This window comes from Pristiophorus japonicus, chromosome 14 (assembly GCF_044704955.1).
Source record: "Pristiophorus japonicus isolate sPriJap1 chromosome 14, sPriJap1.hap1, whole genome shotgun sequence".
NCBI classification, from domain to species: Eukaryota; Metazoa; Chordata; class Chondrichthyes; family Pristiophoridae; genus Pristiophorus; species Pristiophorus japonicus.
The window spans coordinates 182857901-182875385 of NC_091990.1; the positions used below are offsets into that span (position 1 = coordinate 182857901).

Sequence of the window (17485 nt, forward strand, 5' to 3'; positions counted from 1 at the left end):
AACGCCACAAACCATGAGAGTGCAGCTCAAATGGTTTTGTATCATCTGAAATCAGGGAATTTTTTGGGGGGGGTTTGTACTCACTCACAACTTTACCCTTTATATTCATCCAGTGATACAGACCAGTGCTCTCTTTTGGACAGGATGAGATGCAAGCCTTGCATGAGAATATCATTCCACAACTTGTTAATTAGAAACCAATCTTTTAGTCAACTATTCCTGTCCTGTTAATCTATATCAGTTTTAACAAGTGCAAATCAAAATCTAATGTTTTTTCCCGAAGAACAAAATTTGTTACCTGCTCGTCTGGGTCCAAGGTGATGAGATGTTAACGATAAAGATGCAGATCGAGATTTAGGAATTGTCAACAGGTTTGAACTGGAAGGTCCATTCGCCTGTGAACCTACACTTGAAGTACTTGAAAAGAGAAAACCAACAAGCAATTCAATCAAAAAATCATCCTTTCATTGTACATCAACAAATGAAAAATTGTGTACTTCATCATACACAAAATGTTACAATATGCAGTGTAAATACAAAAAATGATTTTCAATGGCTAATCTCCACCATTTCCATGGTTTTGTTATTGTAGATCATTTTTTTTGGAGACAAAACACAAGAATTTTTCCTTGTTAAAATTGAAAGGCTTGCATTTATATAGCGCCTTTCATAACCTCAGGATGTCCCAAAGCTCTTTATAACCAATTACGTATTTTTGAATGTAGTCACTATTATATTGTAGGGAACTACCAACATACAATTTGTGAAAAGCAAGGTCCCATAACCAGCAATGAGATAATAACCAGATAATCTATTTTAATGATGTTAGTTGATGGATAAATATTGGCTGGGACACTCCTGCTTTTCTTTGAATAGGGTAACTTAGAGGGCAGACGGAGATCTCAGTTTAATTTCTTCTCCAAAAGGCGGCATCTCCAACAATGCAGCACTCCCTCAGTGCTTCAATGAAGTGTCAGCCTATTTTATGTGCTCACATCTCTTGTGACAACCTTGTGACACAGAGGCAAGAGTGCTGCCACTGAGCCAAGGCTGACACCCTTAATGATAATACATAATTAAGACATAATTTATCCTTCAACTAAATGTGAGCAACACTACTGAAGATTTGTTGGTCTGAAATGGCAAAGAAAATGATTTTATGATGGATTCTTCTAACCTGAAGTAATAAATTTACAAGCAGTACAATGGTGCTCAGATTGACCTCACAGGTTTACAAGAAACCTATTTAGGCCATTTCCCACAATTGCGTTGAAGGGACGGGCAGAGTTAATAGTCAAACATCACAACTATGCTCCAGACCCCAATCTAACCATGAATAGTGGCAAGAGAAACCAGTCAAAAGCTTGTCATATGAAAAGATAATTGCACTTTGCAGAACTTTTAATAAAGATTGATTTAGCAACAGACACCAAAGTCATTCCTCTGCAATGTCCCCTAACTTCCATAGTCACTATATCGTACAGTCCAGTATGCAGACATGTTTGAAATCTAATAAAACAATGTTTCTCACATGCAGGGGGATGTCTCAGAACACTTTGGAATAAAGAAGAAAAGGATATTGAAAGCTCCAAGAAAAGGGACATGCTCAGTAAAATGTAAAGAATGCATACGGGATTGTTTCTTAGAACAGTATGTTACAGAACCTACAAGGGAGCAAGCTATCTTAGATCTGGTCCTGTGTAATGAGACAGGAATAATAAACGATCTCCTCGTAAAAGATCCTCTCGGAATGAGTGATCACAGTATGGTTGAATTTGTAATACAGATTGAAGGTGAGGCAGTAGTGTCTCAAACGAGCGTACTATGCTTAAACAAAGGGGACTACAGTGGGATGAGGGCAGAGTTAGCCAAAGTAGACTGGGAACACAGACTAAACGGTGGCACAATTGAGGAACGTGGAGGACTTTTAAGGAGCTCTTTCATGGTGCTCAACATAAATATATTCCAGTGAAAAAGGGCGGTAAGAGAAGCGATAACCAGCCGTGGATAACCAAGGAAATAAAGGAGAGTATCAAATTAAAAACCAATGCGTATAAGGTGGCCAAGGTTAATGGGAAACTAGAAGATTGGGAAAATTTTAAACGACAGCAAAGAATGACTAAGAAAGCAATAAAGAAAGGAAAGATAGATTACGAAAGTAAACTTGCGCAAAACATAAAAACAGATAGTAAAAGCTTTTACCGATATATAAAACAGAAGAGAGTGACTAAAGTAAATGTTGGTCCCTTAGAAGATGAGAAGGGGGATTTAATAATGGGAAATGTGGAAATGGCTGAGACCTTAAACAATTATTTTGCTTCGGTCTTCACAGTGGAAGACACAAAAACCATGCCAAAAATTGCTGGTCACGGGAATGTGGGAAGGGAGGAACTTGAGATAATCAATATCACCAGGGGGGTAGTGCTGGACAGGCTAATGGGACTCAAGGTAGACAAGTCCCCTGGTCCTGATGAAATGCATCCCAGGGTATTAAAAGAGATGGCGGAAGTTATAGCAGATGCATTCGTTATAATCTACCAAAATTCTTTGAACTCTGGGGAGGTACCAGCGGATTGGAAAGCAGCTAATGTAACGCCTCTATTTAAAAAAGGGAGCAGACAAAAGGCAGGTAACTATAGGCCGGTTAGTTTAACATCTGTAGTGAGGAAAATGCTTAAAGCTATCATTAAGGAAGAAATAGCGGGACATCTAGATAGGAATAGTGCAATCAAGCAGACGCAACATGGATTCATGAAGGGGCAATCATGTTTAACTAATTTACTGGAATTCTTTGAGGATATAACGAGCATGGTGGATAGAGGTGTACCGATGGATGGATGTGGTGTATTTAGATTTCCAAAAGGCATTCGATAAGGTGCCACACAAAAGGTTACTGCAGAAGATAAAGGTACGCGGAGTCAGAGGAAATGCATTAGCATGGATCGAGAATTGGCTGGCTAACAGAAAGCAGAGAGTCAGGATAAATGGGTCCTTTTCCAGTTGGAAATCGGTGGTTAGTGGTGTGCCACAGGGATCGGTGCTGGGACCACAACTGTTTACAATATACATAGATGAACTGGAAGAGGGGACAGAGTGTAGTGTAACAAAATTTGCAGATGACACAAAGATTAGTGGGAAAGCGGGTTGTGTAGAGGACACAGAGAGGCTGTAAAGAGATTTAGATAGGTTAAGCGAATGGGCTAAGGTTTGGCAGATGGAATACAATGTCGGTAAATGTGAGGTCATCCACCTTGGGGGGAAAAAAAAACAGTAAAAGGGAATATTATTTGAATGGGGAGAAATTACAACATGCTACGGTGCAGAGGGACCTGGGGGACCACCTGTGTTGGTCTCTGAAAGAGCTATCCATTTCCGTGCCCTTTACCGAAACGCTTTCTTCGTTTTAAAATATTTATCCAATTCCCTTTTAGAAACCATTACAATTTTGCTTCCACCATCATTTCTGGAAGAACACCCGATGTCCCAACAACTCTCCATGTAAAAGTTTTATCCCAATTTACAGCTTCACTTTTTTGATGATGACCTTAAATTTATGCCCTCTGGTTGTCGACTCACCAACCAGTGAAATAGTTTTTCTGAATTTGCATGCTCAAAATCTCTCAATTTTCAACACCTTAATTAGATCTTTCGGAACCTTTGTTCCGATGAAAAGAGCCTCAGGTTTAATGATCTGTCCTCATAAGTAAAGCATCTCGTTGCTTCTGCAAACTCTCCATGGTTTTAGCATCCCAAATAAGGTTTTCAATAATCTAATTAGGTTTAGGTTTGCTTTTGTTGCCTTTGTTCCTTCATAAAATCTAGGGTCCCATTTAAAAAAAAAAGAAACAGCTTTATCACAGTGTCCTCCCACTTTTAAAATGTTGTGCACCTGAATCCCTAAGGTTCTCTGCTCCACTACTCTTATCATTTAGTGTGCATGTCTCATTCTTCCGCCAAGATGTATTGCCTCACATTTTTCTGCATCAGATTAAATTTTATATCTATTTGTCCAATATATTACCCTGCATGTTTTCCAGAAGTTGCTTATCATCTTCCTCACTATGTCAATAAACCAATCGTTGAAAACTGAGTTTTAAATAATTTGAGTTAATACAAAAAAAAGCAACATATTGGGACAGATTAATTTTGAATATCCTGTCATAGAGGTGATAGAATTGTGCCCACAATTCCTCTCAGCCAGCTCCAACAGGAAAGGAGGTAGGCAAGGACCATGATCCCCCACAAATAGAATCAAAAATTTAACGAAGGAGATGATGCAAATCAAAAATAATTTACCGAACACATAAAATTGATATACTCCGAATCATATATTAGTAGCTAGAGTAAAAGATGGAGAAGGTATTACGCTGGAATCGGGGACACAGATATAAGTCAAGTGTTCAGTTATAATTTGGTATTTGGATCAACTTTCCCTTATTCGACCATAACATTTTCTGTATCGCGCACTTTAATGTCAATCATATTCCATAAAGTCCAAAGCTAACACTTTACATTAAGCATTGAATCCTTGCAAATTAGTTCATTTCAAATGCAATTAATTACTTTAACAAGAAGCATCTGTCTCCCACAAAATGTTTTCACCAAGCAAGAATTGACTGTAGAAATACTGGTTCAAATTTTCTTTTGCATAATTTCTTTCACATTTATTAGTGGAATGGAAACTATTCAAGTATATCATAGAATCATAGAAATTTACAGCACAGAAAAAGGCCATTTCGGCCCATCGTGTCTGTGCCGGCCGACAAACAGCTATCCAGCCTAATCCCACTTTCCAGCTCTTGGTCCGTAGCCCTGCAAGTGAACATCCAAGCACCTCTTAAATGTGGTGAGGGTTTCTGCCTCCACCACCCTTTTAGGCAGTGAGTTCCAGACCCCCATCACCCTCTGGGTGAAGGCATTTCCCCTCATTGCTCTCCTCTCAACCTCTTACCAATTACTTTAAATTGATGTCCCCTGGTTGACGAAACTATTCTTGAAATGTTGATGTGGTCAAGTAGATTCTGAAATAAAGTTATGCAGCATACAAAATGGAAGGTGGTCCCTCATATTGAGGATGACTTGCTACCACGCCAAAAAGGGATGAGTTCATAGGTGTTTCAATGAAGGACCTAATATCCCAGGTCCCGAACTACAGCCTGAACGGTGGAAGATGCCTGGACGTGGAATTTTTTAACGTGTGGCGGCCATTGCACACCAGCCACCACACGGGCTTGAGAGAGCTAGGTTGTGTTACTGTATGATGTCAACTATAAACCTGGAAAAAATTAGGGCAGGATTATTAACTGCATACCTTTACGTGATATACGTTACCAATTTCATGAAAGTTTTCACATTCCAAGAAAATGGCATCATTTTCTAATTAGTAGAAGTATTTTTTCTTGGTATACTTTTTCGAAGAGAATGCTCAAAGCATAAATATTTTAAACCCATCTTATACAGCAATTAGCACTCCACTATCTCTAGCTACATGTATCAGACCACAAAGGAATATAGAATACAGGAAAGATTATGATTTATATCTCAATTGGGGGTTAAAAATAATTCAATTGGAATGTTGTTACTGTAGAGTTATCATGTTTAATTGTGGGATAAAAGTCTATCCTTACAATGTATCCTCTATTAATGAGAACAAAAAATAAAATAATTTATGTTCATGTAAAAACATTCCGTTGGTTGGTTATAATTACTTCGAATTGTGGCTCAGAATTTAAAATGTGAAGATATTGCAATAAACTCAAATAATGTGCAATTTAAATAAATATACAACACAACACGGAATTCGGGTACTTCTGTAAATTCAAAGGAAAAAGGTAAATAACAGCCTAAATACATAAATGTCTACATCTAATCTACAATTACACAATCTCTAAATACATAAATAATATGGGCTTTTTTTCACTGAATTCTGTTTAAATGTAATTTTGAGTGCAAACACATGGCAGTTACATACTTGTGCAAATTTATTCCCAAGGATTTTATAAATGTAAAACAGATCACAATGAGAATGGTATGCACTGGTGATCAAATAATCTACAGTACATAATGGCCCTGAAATAGTGGCCTCTCCGGGTGCGTACAATGTGCGGATGTGCCTGAAGAGGCCTCGCAGGTTCCGGATTTAGGCACGCAAAGTGCATGCACCAAAATCCGGCACTTGCGAACTGTCAAAATTTCTGTCCCTCATCCCCGGGAGAAGGGCCTTCGCGGACGGAGATTTGGGCTATTTGTCCAACGAATGTCCTTAAAGCTCTTACGTCAACTTATTTTAAGTATGTGAGGTGTTTTTTTTTTTTTAATTTATTTTTTTGTGTTTCTGTGTTTTTGGGGGTACGATCATTGATAGTAATGGGAGCTCTTACAATCAGAACACACCATGATTATCAATGAGAATACTCCATGTTCATTTTGGTCCAGGCCCACTTGACCCCAAGTTGCGCTTAGGTTCCTGGGACGCGTGGGCCTCTGTGCTGGGCTCCGCATCTAAGCCTCTGACTGGAAATGTTCATTCCTCCGGGACCACCAGGTACTTTTGGGAAGCCTCCAACCGCAATTTTTAGCCCAATGGTTCCTGAAATGGTTTCAGGAATATAATCATTGATACAGAGTTGTAAGTTTGGGTTGAAAGGTGGCTTTAACTTACGAGAAATTTGATTAATTTTGGGTGTGTGAAAAATTTGATCTCCAGAGATTTGACCGTACTTATTAGTTGCCTCGCTCAGGAGATTGAGTGAGTGAAAGAGTTCACAATACGGTAAATTGCTCAGTGACTGTGGAGAAAATAGACCTATTGGCTGAATTACCTCTTCTCATTCATATTGCTTTTTCATATGAAAAAAGCAAGGGTTCTGAATTCAGTATGCTCAGTATTTGTGATTTGTGAATCTCTTTTGCCCTCTCTCCCATTTAGCATAACACTTTTAAAAATTATTTTTATAAATGGTATAGCATAAGGGATATGGGATAATGTACTCAGAATATTTGACAAATTTAACAGAATTTTGTGTAAAGAAATAACCAAAGGGATAGCTAAAGGGAATGTTTAGATGTGGAATATGTGGACTTTCAGAAGGTGTTCAATAAGGTATCTCATAGGAGGTCTGTAACAAAAATTCTGGCATATAGTACAATAGGAAATGCAGCAACATCTGGAAAGAAGAATTGGTTAACAAACAGAAAACAAAGGGTTGTGATTAATCCAAAAGTAAAATACTGCAGATGCTGGAAATCTGAAATAAAAACAGAAAATGATGGAAACACGCAGCAGGTCAGGCAGCATGTGTGGCGAGAGAAACGATGGAGAGAAAGGTTGATCAGAGGTGGAAGAAGTTAGAAATGTAACAATTTCTAAGCATGTACAGAACCAGGGAAAATAGGGGGAAGGAGGAAAAAAAACAAAAGGGAAGGTGTTTAATAAGGTGGAGGGTAGGATAGATTAAATGGCAAAAGGGACACTGATGCAAGGCAAAAGGGGTGTGGTAATGGGACAATAACGAAACAATAGATGGGTGCAAATGGCAACAGCAGAGCCATTGCCAGCACCTGTTGTCTGAGAAAATGAGGAAAGTGGTTATGATCTGATGTTGGTGAACTCAAGGTTGAGGCTGGAAGGTTGTAACGTGTCGAATCGAAAGATGTAGTGCTGTTCCTCCAACTTGCGTTGAGCGGAGCGAGTTGAGGTACTGGGAAATGAAGCTAAGAGGAGGCTTCATAAAGACTTTTGAAGTGATGGTTAAAGGGTTTAAAATAATGTACCATGTGGTCAGTGCTGGACCCATTTTTGTTCTCTGCACATAAAGATGATTTGGACTTGGACATTGGGAGCATGATATTAGAAACTGCTGATGAAACAAAAATAGATTTGCTAAACAGCAAATCAAACTGTAAAAGAACATAGGAGAACATATTAACAGAATAGACAAACAGATGCCATATGCAATGTAATACAGAGAAGTAGGAAAATAAAGACCCGCGGTTCAATAGAAAGATCCTGAAAGATATGGAGCAACAGTGACATCTCGAGATTCAATGTTATAATTTGTTGAACGTGAGTACAAATAAGTAAAGTAATAAATAAGGACAATGACATTTTTGGTTTTATAAACAGGGACACAGAGTAGAAGAGCAAAGAAATTATGACAAATTTGTATGTAGCAATAGTTAGGCCACAGTTAGAGAAACAAGTGCAATTTTGGGCGCCCCATTATAGAAAGGACATCAAAGTCCTCGACAGCAGAAAGTATAGATTTACTAGGTTGATACCAGAAATGGGGAACTATTTATGAGGACAGATTTGAACGACTGGGATTGTTTCCACTGGATTAAATGAGGCTAAGAGTGAATACATTTTTTTAAAATTATGAATGATTTAATAAGGTGAATATGGAAAAAAAAAATTCTCTGGTTGTTGAGTCAGTGACAAGGGGGTAATCACTTCAAAATTGTCATTAAGAGAATGACCAGAGGAGAATTTTTTTTTTTAAGATAGAGAGTTGTGAGAGCAAGGAATGGTTTGCCATCGGGACTGTTGAGGCAGAGAACATTACATGCTTGAGGGAAAAATGGTGGTATTGGTTTTAGATTCCTGCAGCAAGAAATGGCATGGACACAAAGGGCTGGCTGGCCTCCTTTTGCCATACGATTCTATGGCACCAACACTTTCTGCGCATCTAGGCAATGGTGTTGGTCTGCAGCTTCAGAATGTCAGCTTTTTGGGCCCAAGTTTCCACACGATAAAAAATGGGCGCCCCCTCCGAGCTGGGCGCCCGTTTTTCGCGCCTAAAACGGCGCCTAAAAAAAAACTCGCGATTCTGGAGCGCCCTGCAGCTCCTTGTCTGTTTGGCGCGGCGCCGAGGGGGGCGGAGACTACACTCACACCGATTTTGTAAGTGGGAGGGGGCGGGTACTATTTAAATTAGTTTTTTTCCTGCCGGCAACGCTGCGTGAGCGCGTTGGAGCGTTCGCGCATGCGCAGTGTGAAGGAAACATTGGCACTCAGCCATTTTTGTAGTTCTTTGCAGCTGTTTAATTTTTGAACATTTTTTAAATAAAAGTACATTGCCATCAGCACATCAGCACTTGCAGCCTTCTCACTGTCTCCTCCCCCCCCCCCCCCCACCGCGGGAAGAACGGGCGCCTCCTCCCCCCCCCGCGGGAAGAACAGGCGCTCCCCCACCCCACCCGCGGGAAGAACGGGCGCCTCCACCCCCCCCCCCGCGGGAAAGAATGGGCGCCTCCTCTCCACCTCCCCTCCCCCCCCCGCCTCAGGAAGAACGGGCGCCTCCTTCGGCCCCCCCCCTCCACCGCGGGAAGAACGGGCACCTCAGGCTGACTGCAGCATTCTCCGTGCCTTCACACAGGTAGGAAGATGGTTTATTTAATCTTTTCTTTGCTTATAAATGTTTATTCAGGTTGGATTTATTTGTATAATATTTGTAGAAGTATAAATAAGGATTTATTGTAGAATTTAATGACTTCCCTTCCCCCCACCTCTCCCCCCACCTCGTTCTGGATGCCCAATTTGTAACCTGCGCCTGATTTTTTAGTGTGTAGAACAGGTTTTTTCAGTTCTACAAAAATCTTCACTTGCTCCATTCTAACTTAGTTTGGAGTACGTTTTCAATGTGGAAACTTTGAAATCAGGCGTCAGTGGCCGGACACGCCCCATTTTGAAGAAAAAATTCTGTTCCAAAGTAGAACTGTTCTACCTGACTAGAACATTAAAAAATCAGGCGCAGGTTACAAATTAGGCGTCGGGAACAAGGTGGGGTGGGGGGGGGGGAGGGGGGGGGGAAGGGAAGTCATTAAATTCTACAATAAATCCTTAGTTATACTTATACAAATATTATACAAATAAATCCAACCTGAATAAACATTTATAAGCAAAGAAAAGATTAAATAAACCATGTTCCTACCTGTGTGAAAGTGCTTCAGGCAGGCCTTTCAGGCAGCGGTTTGCCGTCGGGACCGACCGACAGCAGGGAGGGAGAAAGCTGCAAGAAGCCGCAGTGTTTGAGGCAGCCGTTTGCCGTCGGGCACGACCGACGGCAGGAGGAGAAAGCTGCAAGAAGCCTCAGTGCTGATCATGGAAGGGCAATGTGGTTTTATTAAAAAATTTTAAAAATTGAACAGCTGCAAAGAATTTGAATAGTCTCAAACAAGTGCATGTGTCCCGTTTATCACAGTCTATCTTTAATTACAGAATGCACTCCTTCACACACAGAAATATCAAGAAAATTAAAATGCAAGCCTTTGCAAGGGTTCAATAAACAAATTTTCACTTTTTCTGCAGCACTTTTTAAAATGGCCGATTGCCAATGTTTACTTCAGACTGCGCGTGCGCGAACGCTCCAACGCGCACGCGCAGGGTTGCCGGCACGAAAAAAACTCATTTAAATTGTACCCGCCCCCTCCTACTTACAAAATCGGCGCGAGTGGTAGGCTCCGCCCCCTGTGCGCCGCGCCAAGCAGACATCGAGCTGCAAAGCGCTCGAGAATAGCGCGTTTTTTTTCAGGCGCCGTTTTCGCCGCGAAAAACGGGTGCCCAGCTCGGAGGGGCGCCCGTTTTGCCACGTGTGGAAACTTGGGGCCATAGATGCTCTTTTAAATAACTAAAGATACAAATATACAGACAGCAAGACAACAGCAAAATACTGCAGCTTCTGAAAATCTGAAACAAAAACATAAAATGCTGGAAATACTCAGCAGGTCAGGCAGCATCTGTGGACAGAGAAACAGCGTTAACGTTTCAGGTCGCTGACCTTTCATCAGAACTGAAAAAAGCTCGAGGTACAATAGGTTTTAAGCAAGTGTAGAGGTCGGGGAAGGGGGTGAAAAGAACAAAAGGGAAGGTCTGTGATAAGGTGGAAGGTAGGAGAGATTAAAAGACAAAATGGATGATGGTACAAGGCAAAAGAAGGTGGTAATGGGACAAGTAAAGTATCTCCCGCACTTGCACGGGAAAGAACCGTGGGAAGGTAAGGGGGTGATGGAGGAATGGACCAGGGTGTTGCAGAAAGATTGGTCCCTTCTGATTGCTGAAAGGGGAGGGGAAGATGTGTTTGGTGGCGGGATCATGCTGGAGGTGACAGAAGTGGCGCCGGATGATCCGCTCAATGTGCAGGCTGGTGGGGTGGAAGGTGACGACTCAGCAAACTCTATCATGGTTCTGGGAGGGAGCGGAAGTGATGAGAGCAGAAGTGAGGGAAATGGAGCCGACATGGTCACGGGTCCTGTCAACCACGGTGGAGGGGAATCCTCGGTTCAGGAAAAAGGAAGACATATTGGAAGCACTGGTGTGGAAGGTGTCAGCGTCAGAACAGATGCAACGGAGACGGAGAAACTGTGGGAATGGAATAGAGTCCTAACAGGAAGTCGGGTGGGAGGAAGTGCAGTCAGTGGGCTTATAGTGAATATCAGTCGATAGCAAGACACACTGATGCGTCAAGGTTATAGAAACATAGAAACATAGAAAATAGGTGCAGGAGTAGGCCATTCGGCCCTTCTAGCCTGCACCACCATTCAATGAGTTCATGGCTGAACATGCAACTTCAGTACCCCATTCCTGCTTTCTCACCATACCCCTTGATCCCCCTAGTAGTAAGGACTTCATCTAACTCCTTTTTGAATATATTTAGTGAATTGGCCTCAACAACTTTCTGTGGTAGAGAATTCCACAGGTTCACCACTCTCTGGGTGAAGAAATTCCTCCTCATCTCGGTCCTAAATGGCTTCCCCCTTATCCTTAGACTGTGACCCCTGGTTCTGGACTTCCCCAATATTGGGAACATTCTTCCTGCATCTAACCTGTCTAAACCCGTCAGAATTTTAAACGTTTCTATGAGGTCCCCTCTCATTCTTCTGAACTCCAGTGAATACACATAATGAAAAGTAGTAGTGATGGTATCGAATTCAGCTTGTCTCTAATCTCAGTCATGCTGAGAAAAATTCTTAGTGTTACATAGAGTTAAATAGAGTCGACACACAAACAGGTAATTCGACCCAACTGGCCTATGCTGGCCTCGATTCCTTACCTGCGCCGATTCCTTAACTCGAGGTAAGGTTTTTCATAGCGGACAGAAGAAGTGGCAACATACGCTGGCCTAAGTTAGTTTGGAGCAACTATTTGCCGGCCAAAACAGGCGTAAGTGGCTGGGAACGCCCCCTTTTGAAAAAAAAAACGAAACTTAAAAAAAAACCTAACTCACTCACTTACACTGGCACAAATTCAATGGCCAGAATTGCAACGAAAAAGATACTCCAGAAAAATCAAGTTGCTCCAAAAAAAAAAAGAGAGCAACGCCGAGGGAAATTTGGGCCCATAATACCTGACATTTCAGGAAAACTAATAATGAATCAAGGACTAAAATTCATTGAAGTTAAAGTAAGCAAGAAAACACCATCAGCAAACATAATGACACTAAAGACTGACAACTCCCCAGGACCTCATGGTTCCTACCCCAGAGTTTTAAAGAAAATAAGTGAGGAAATTGCACATGATTTAGCTATAATCTTCCAAAGCTGTCGTGATTCAGGAATAGTCCCTTCAGGTTGGAAAATTGCAAATATAACTCCATTTTTTTAAGAAAAGTGAGAGTAACCAGGAAATTATAGATCTGTTCGTCTAACATCTGTTGTGGGGAAGCTGTTGGAATCTTTAATTAAGGGTAGAATGATTGAAAACTTACAGAAATTTCAGCTGATTAGAGAGCCAACATGTCTAATAAACCTAATTGAATATTTTGAGGAACTAAAGTAGTATTTTTGACTTCAAGGCGGCATTTGATAAGTTTCCACATAAGAGAGTATTAGCTAACATTAAAACTACTGGAATTGAAGGCAAATGATTGACCTGGTGAGGAGATTGGTTTGGCAGTAGAAGGCAGAGGAGGGATAATGGGTACTTTCTTGAATTTGAAGGAAGTGACGAGTGATATCCTATAAGGATCTGTGCTGGGGACTTAACTATTCACTATATTGATTAATAACTTAAATAATACAATAGAGAGTCATATATCCAAGTTCACCCATGACATAGTAAGTAGTGTCAATGGGAGCATAAAATTACAGAGACATTGATAGATTAAGTGAGTTGGCAAAGCTGTGGCAGCTGGATTTCAATAAAATTAAATGTGAAGTCATCCATTTTTGGATGAAAGGATAGATCTGAGTATTTTTTAAAAAGGTGAAAAGCTCGGAACAATGGGGTTCCGAATTGATCTAGGGGTCCACATACACTGATCACTAAAATGTAGTAGTTAGGTATAAAAAATTGCTCGAATTGCACTTGGCAAAGTCACTCAGAACTTGGGCTGGGCGGTTCCAATTACACATTCCAGAGAAACTTCGAGGACCAATCAGCAATCAGGTCATGTGATAATGGAGAGCAAATCAGAGCATTTTACTAGTGCAAACAGCTCTGTCCCAAATTTAATAGCATTTTCTGACACTTTGAAAGGATAATTTTTATTTATTTCTGCTCAGAATCATGATAATCACTGAAAACATTTGGACTGAATATTTATCTAGTTACAACTAAGTAATTTCTACACTATTTAGTTGGGCTTGCCTGTTGGATAAATATTAGCCTGGAATTTGTCATCAACGGTGAAACAAAGGTGTTTACCGCTATCCCTGAAAGAAAGCTGTGTGGCGAGAAGCTTGCCTTTTTCGATGCGCAAGTGATTGCAGTGGAATATAATGGGGAATCCCTGAAGCAAACTACTGTGACATCAACAAGCTGTCTAAGTAGCCAATCGCATTGCAGAATTCTAAAAAACAGGGAAGCAGGAAATGAGAACCTGCTTTTATTCCGTCTTTTAAAAATGTTGGTGAGCAAATCAAAGGGGATAAGGTAAGACCTAAAATAAATATGAACTTTTGAAAAATATAAAAACATTTTTTTTTAAGTTTCTTAAAAATTTTATTTTTTATCATAATGTTAAAATTCAGCACCCCACAAAATAAAAATTAGTTTTCAAGGCCATAAGTTTAGTTTAGCAATAAACAAACCGTCGAAGTCCCAGTTACCCCAACGAGGCCTAACACTTAATTGGGCATTTAACAGCAATATTACTGTGGAAAAGCCCAAGTCTTGGTCAGTTTCGCCGATTACACTGATTGCCAGCTATGGCGGTAGTTGGGTGGAGGCGATGGTTGTGGGCAGGGGGGGCCAGTGGGGAGCACAAGCGTAGCCACTGTTGAAGCAGTGAATGACTGACCACAATTTCAGGATTTCTGTGTTTAGATGCGTATGCACGACATCCTGAAGTTGCGATCAGTTTCAAAGGGGTAATAAGAACATAAGAAATAGGAACAGGAATAGGCCATACGGTCCCTCGAGTCTGCTGCGCCATTTAATAAGGTCATGGCTGATCTGATCATGGACTCAACTCCACTTCCCCGCCCGCTCCCCATAACCCCTTATCCCCTTATCGTTTCAGAAACTGTCTATTTCTGTCCTAAATGTATTCAATGTCCCAGCTTCCACAGCTCTGAGGCAGCGAATTCCACAGATTGACAACCCTCAGAGAAGAAATTTCTCCTCATCTCTGTTTTAAATGGGCAGCCCCTTATTCTAAGATCATGCCCTCTAGTTCGAGTCTCCCCATAACGGTGACACTGTTCGTTAGCCGTTATTACCAACTGCAAATTCCAGTCCATTGTATTCAATCCATCCCCAAAATGTATCATAAGAACAGAAGAATGAGAAGGAGTAGACCATACGGCCCTTCGAGCCTGCTTCACCATTCAGTAAGATCATGGCTGATCTTTGACCTCAAATCCACTTTTCCGCCCAATCCTCATATCCCTTGATTCCCCCAGAGTCCAAAAATCTATCTATCTCAGCCTTGAACATACGCATCAACTAAGCAGTCACAGCCCTTTTGGGTAGAGAATTCAAAAGCTTCAAAACCCTCTGAGTGAAGAAAGTTCTCCTCATCTCAGTCTTAATTGGCCGACCCCTTATCCTGAGACTATGACCCCTAATTCTACACTCTCTAGCCAAGCAAACAACCTCTCAGCATCTACCCTGTCAATTCCCCTCAGAATTTTATGCATTTCAATGAGATCACCGCTCATTCTTCTAAACTCCAGATCGTATAGCGGGGGGATTTGAGTGCAGAGGCAGGGAGGTGTTGCTACAGTTGTACAGGGCCTTGGTGAGGCCACACCTGGAGTATTGTGTACAGTTTTGGTCTCCTAACTTGAGGAAGGACATTCTTGCTATTGAGGGAGTGCAGCGAAGATTCACCAGACTGATTCCCGGGATGGTGGGACTGACCTATCGAGAGAGACTGGATCAACTGGGCTTGTATTCACTGGAGTTCAGAAGAGTGAGAGGGGACCTCATAGAAACATTTAAAATTCTGACGGGTTTGGACAGGTTGGATGCAGGAAGAATGTTCCCAATGTTGGGGAAGTCCAGAACCAGGGGTCACAATCTAAGGGTAAGGGGTAAGCCATTTAGGACCGAGATGAGGAGAAACTTCTTCACCCAGAGAGTGGTGAACCTGTGGAATTCTCTACCACAGAAAGTAGTTGAGGCCAATTCACTAAATATATTCAAAAGGGAGTTAGATGAAGTCCTTACTACTCGGGGGATCAAGGGGTATGGCGTGAAAGCAGGAAGGGGGTACTGAAGTTTCATGTTCAGCCATGAACTCATTGAATGGCGGTGCAGGCTAGAAGGGCTGAATGGCCTGCTCCTGCACCTATTTTCTATGTTTCGATGTATAGGCCCAATTGCTTCTCATAGGACAACCATGTCATCCCAGTGTTCAATCTAGTGGGACAATCATGTCATCCCAGGAATCAATCGAGTGAACCTTTGTTGCGCCGCCTGAGGCATGTCTGTCCTTCCTCAGATACGGAGACCAAAACTGTACTCCAGATGAGGTCTTAACAAAGCCCTGTACAATCGTAGTAACACTTCCTTCTTCATGTACTCCAACCCCCTTGCAATAAAGGCCAACATGCCATTTGCCTTCCTAATTGCTTACTGTACCTGCAAGCTAACTTTCTATGTTTCCTGTACGAGGACACCTAAATCTCTCTGAACACCAACAGTTAATAGTTTCTCACAATGTAAAAAAAATCCTGTTTTTCTATTCTTCCGACCAAAGTGAACAACCTCACTTTTCCTCACATTATACTTCATCAGCCACCTTATTGCCCACTCACTTAATATGTCTATTATCCCTTTGATGGCTCTGTGACCTCCTCACAGCTTACCATCCCACCTAGCTTTATAGCATCAGCAAACTTGGATACATTGCACTCGGTCCCTTCATCTAAGTTCCTTGATATTGATAGTAAATAGCTGATGGCCAAGCACAGATCCTTGTGGCACCCCACGAGTTACAGCCTGCCAACTGGCAAATGTTCTGTTTGTCACTACTCTCTATTTTCTGTCCGTTAACCAATTTTCTCTCCATGCTAATATATTACCCCCAACCCCATAAGCCTTTAGCTTGCATAGCAATCTCATATGTCATCATCATCATAGGCAGTCCCTCGGAATCGAGGAAGACTTGCTTCCAATCCTGAAGTGAGTACTTTGGTGGCTGAACAGTCCAATACGAGAGCCACAGACTCTGTCACAGGTGGGACAGATAGTCATTGAGGGAAGGGGTGGGTGGGACTGGTATGCCGCACGCTCTTTCCGCTGCCTGCGCTTGATTTCTGCATGCTCTCGGCGTTGAGACTCACAGTGCTCAGCGCCCTCTCGGATGCACTTCCTCCACTTAGGGCGGTCTTGGGCCAGGGACTCCAAGGTGTCAGTGGGGATGTTGTACTTTATCAGGGAGACTTTGAGGGTATCCTTGTAGCATTTCCGCTGCCCACCTTTGGCTCGTTTGCCGCAAAGGAGCTCTGAGGAGAGCACTTGCTTTGCGAGTCTCGTGCCTGGCATACGGACTATGTGGCCTGCCCAGCAGAGCTGATCGAGTGTGGTCAGTGCTTCAATGCTGGGGATGTTAGCCTGGATGAGGACGCTGATGTTGGTGCGCCTGTCCTCCCAGGGGATTTGTAGGATCTTGCAGAGACATCGTTGGTGATATTTCTCCAGCAACTTGAGGTGTCTATTGTACATGGTCCATGTTTCTGAGCCATACAGGAGGGCAGGTATTACTACAGCCCTGTTGACCATGAGCTTGGTGGCAGTTTTGAGGGCCTGCACTTCAAACACTCTTTATCTCAGGCGAATGAAGGCTGCATTGGTACACTGGAGGCGGTGTTGGATCTCATCGTCGATGCCTGCTCTTGTTGATAGGAGGCTCCCGAGATATGGGATCCATCTGATCCATCACAGACCCAATCTCTTATGTGGCACCTTATTGAATGCCTTTTAGAAATCCAAATATACTACAACCACCGGTTCCCCATTATCTATCCTACAAGTTACATCCTCAAAAAACTCCAATGAATTTGTTAAACAGGACTTCCCTTCCATAAAACCATGCTGTCT

The 17485-nt window shown here is 41.9% G+C and overlaps 1 protein-coding gene across 14 annotated transcripts in view; it reads right to left on the bottom strand.

Annotated features, from left to right (window-relative positions):
* pde3b (phosphodiesterase 3B) overlaps window positions 1-17485 on the bottom strand; it is a 442736-nt gene that overhangs the window by 78854 nt on the left and 346397 nt on the right. For all 14 annotated transcript variants that reach the window (XR_011596648.1, XM_070899927.1, XM_070899935.1 and 11 more), the window contains one exon: window positions 299-417. Coding sequence is in view for 13 of the 14 variants with exons in the window: in XM_070899927.1 (XP_070756028.1) it covers window positions 299-417 (119 nt within the window). In the remaining variant the exon portion in view is untranslated. The remainder of the gene's footprint in view (window positions 1-298; window positions 418-17485) is intronic.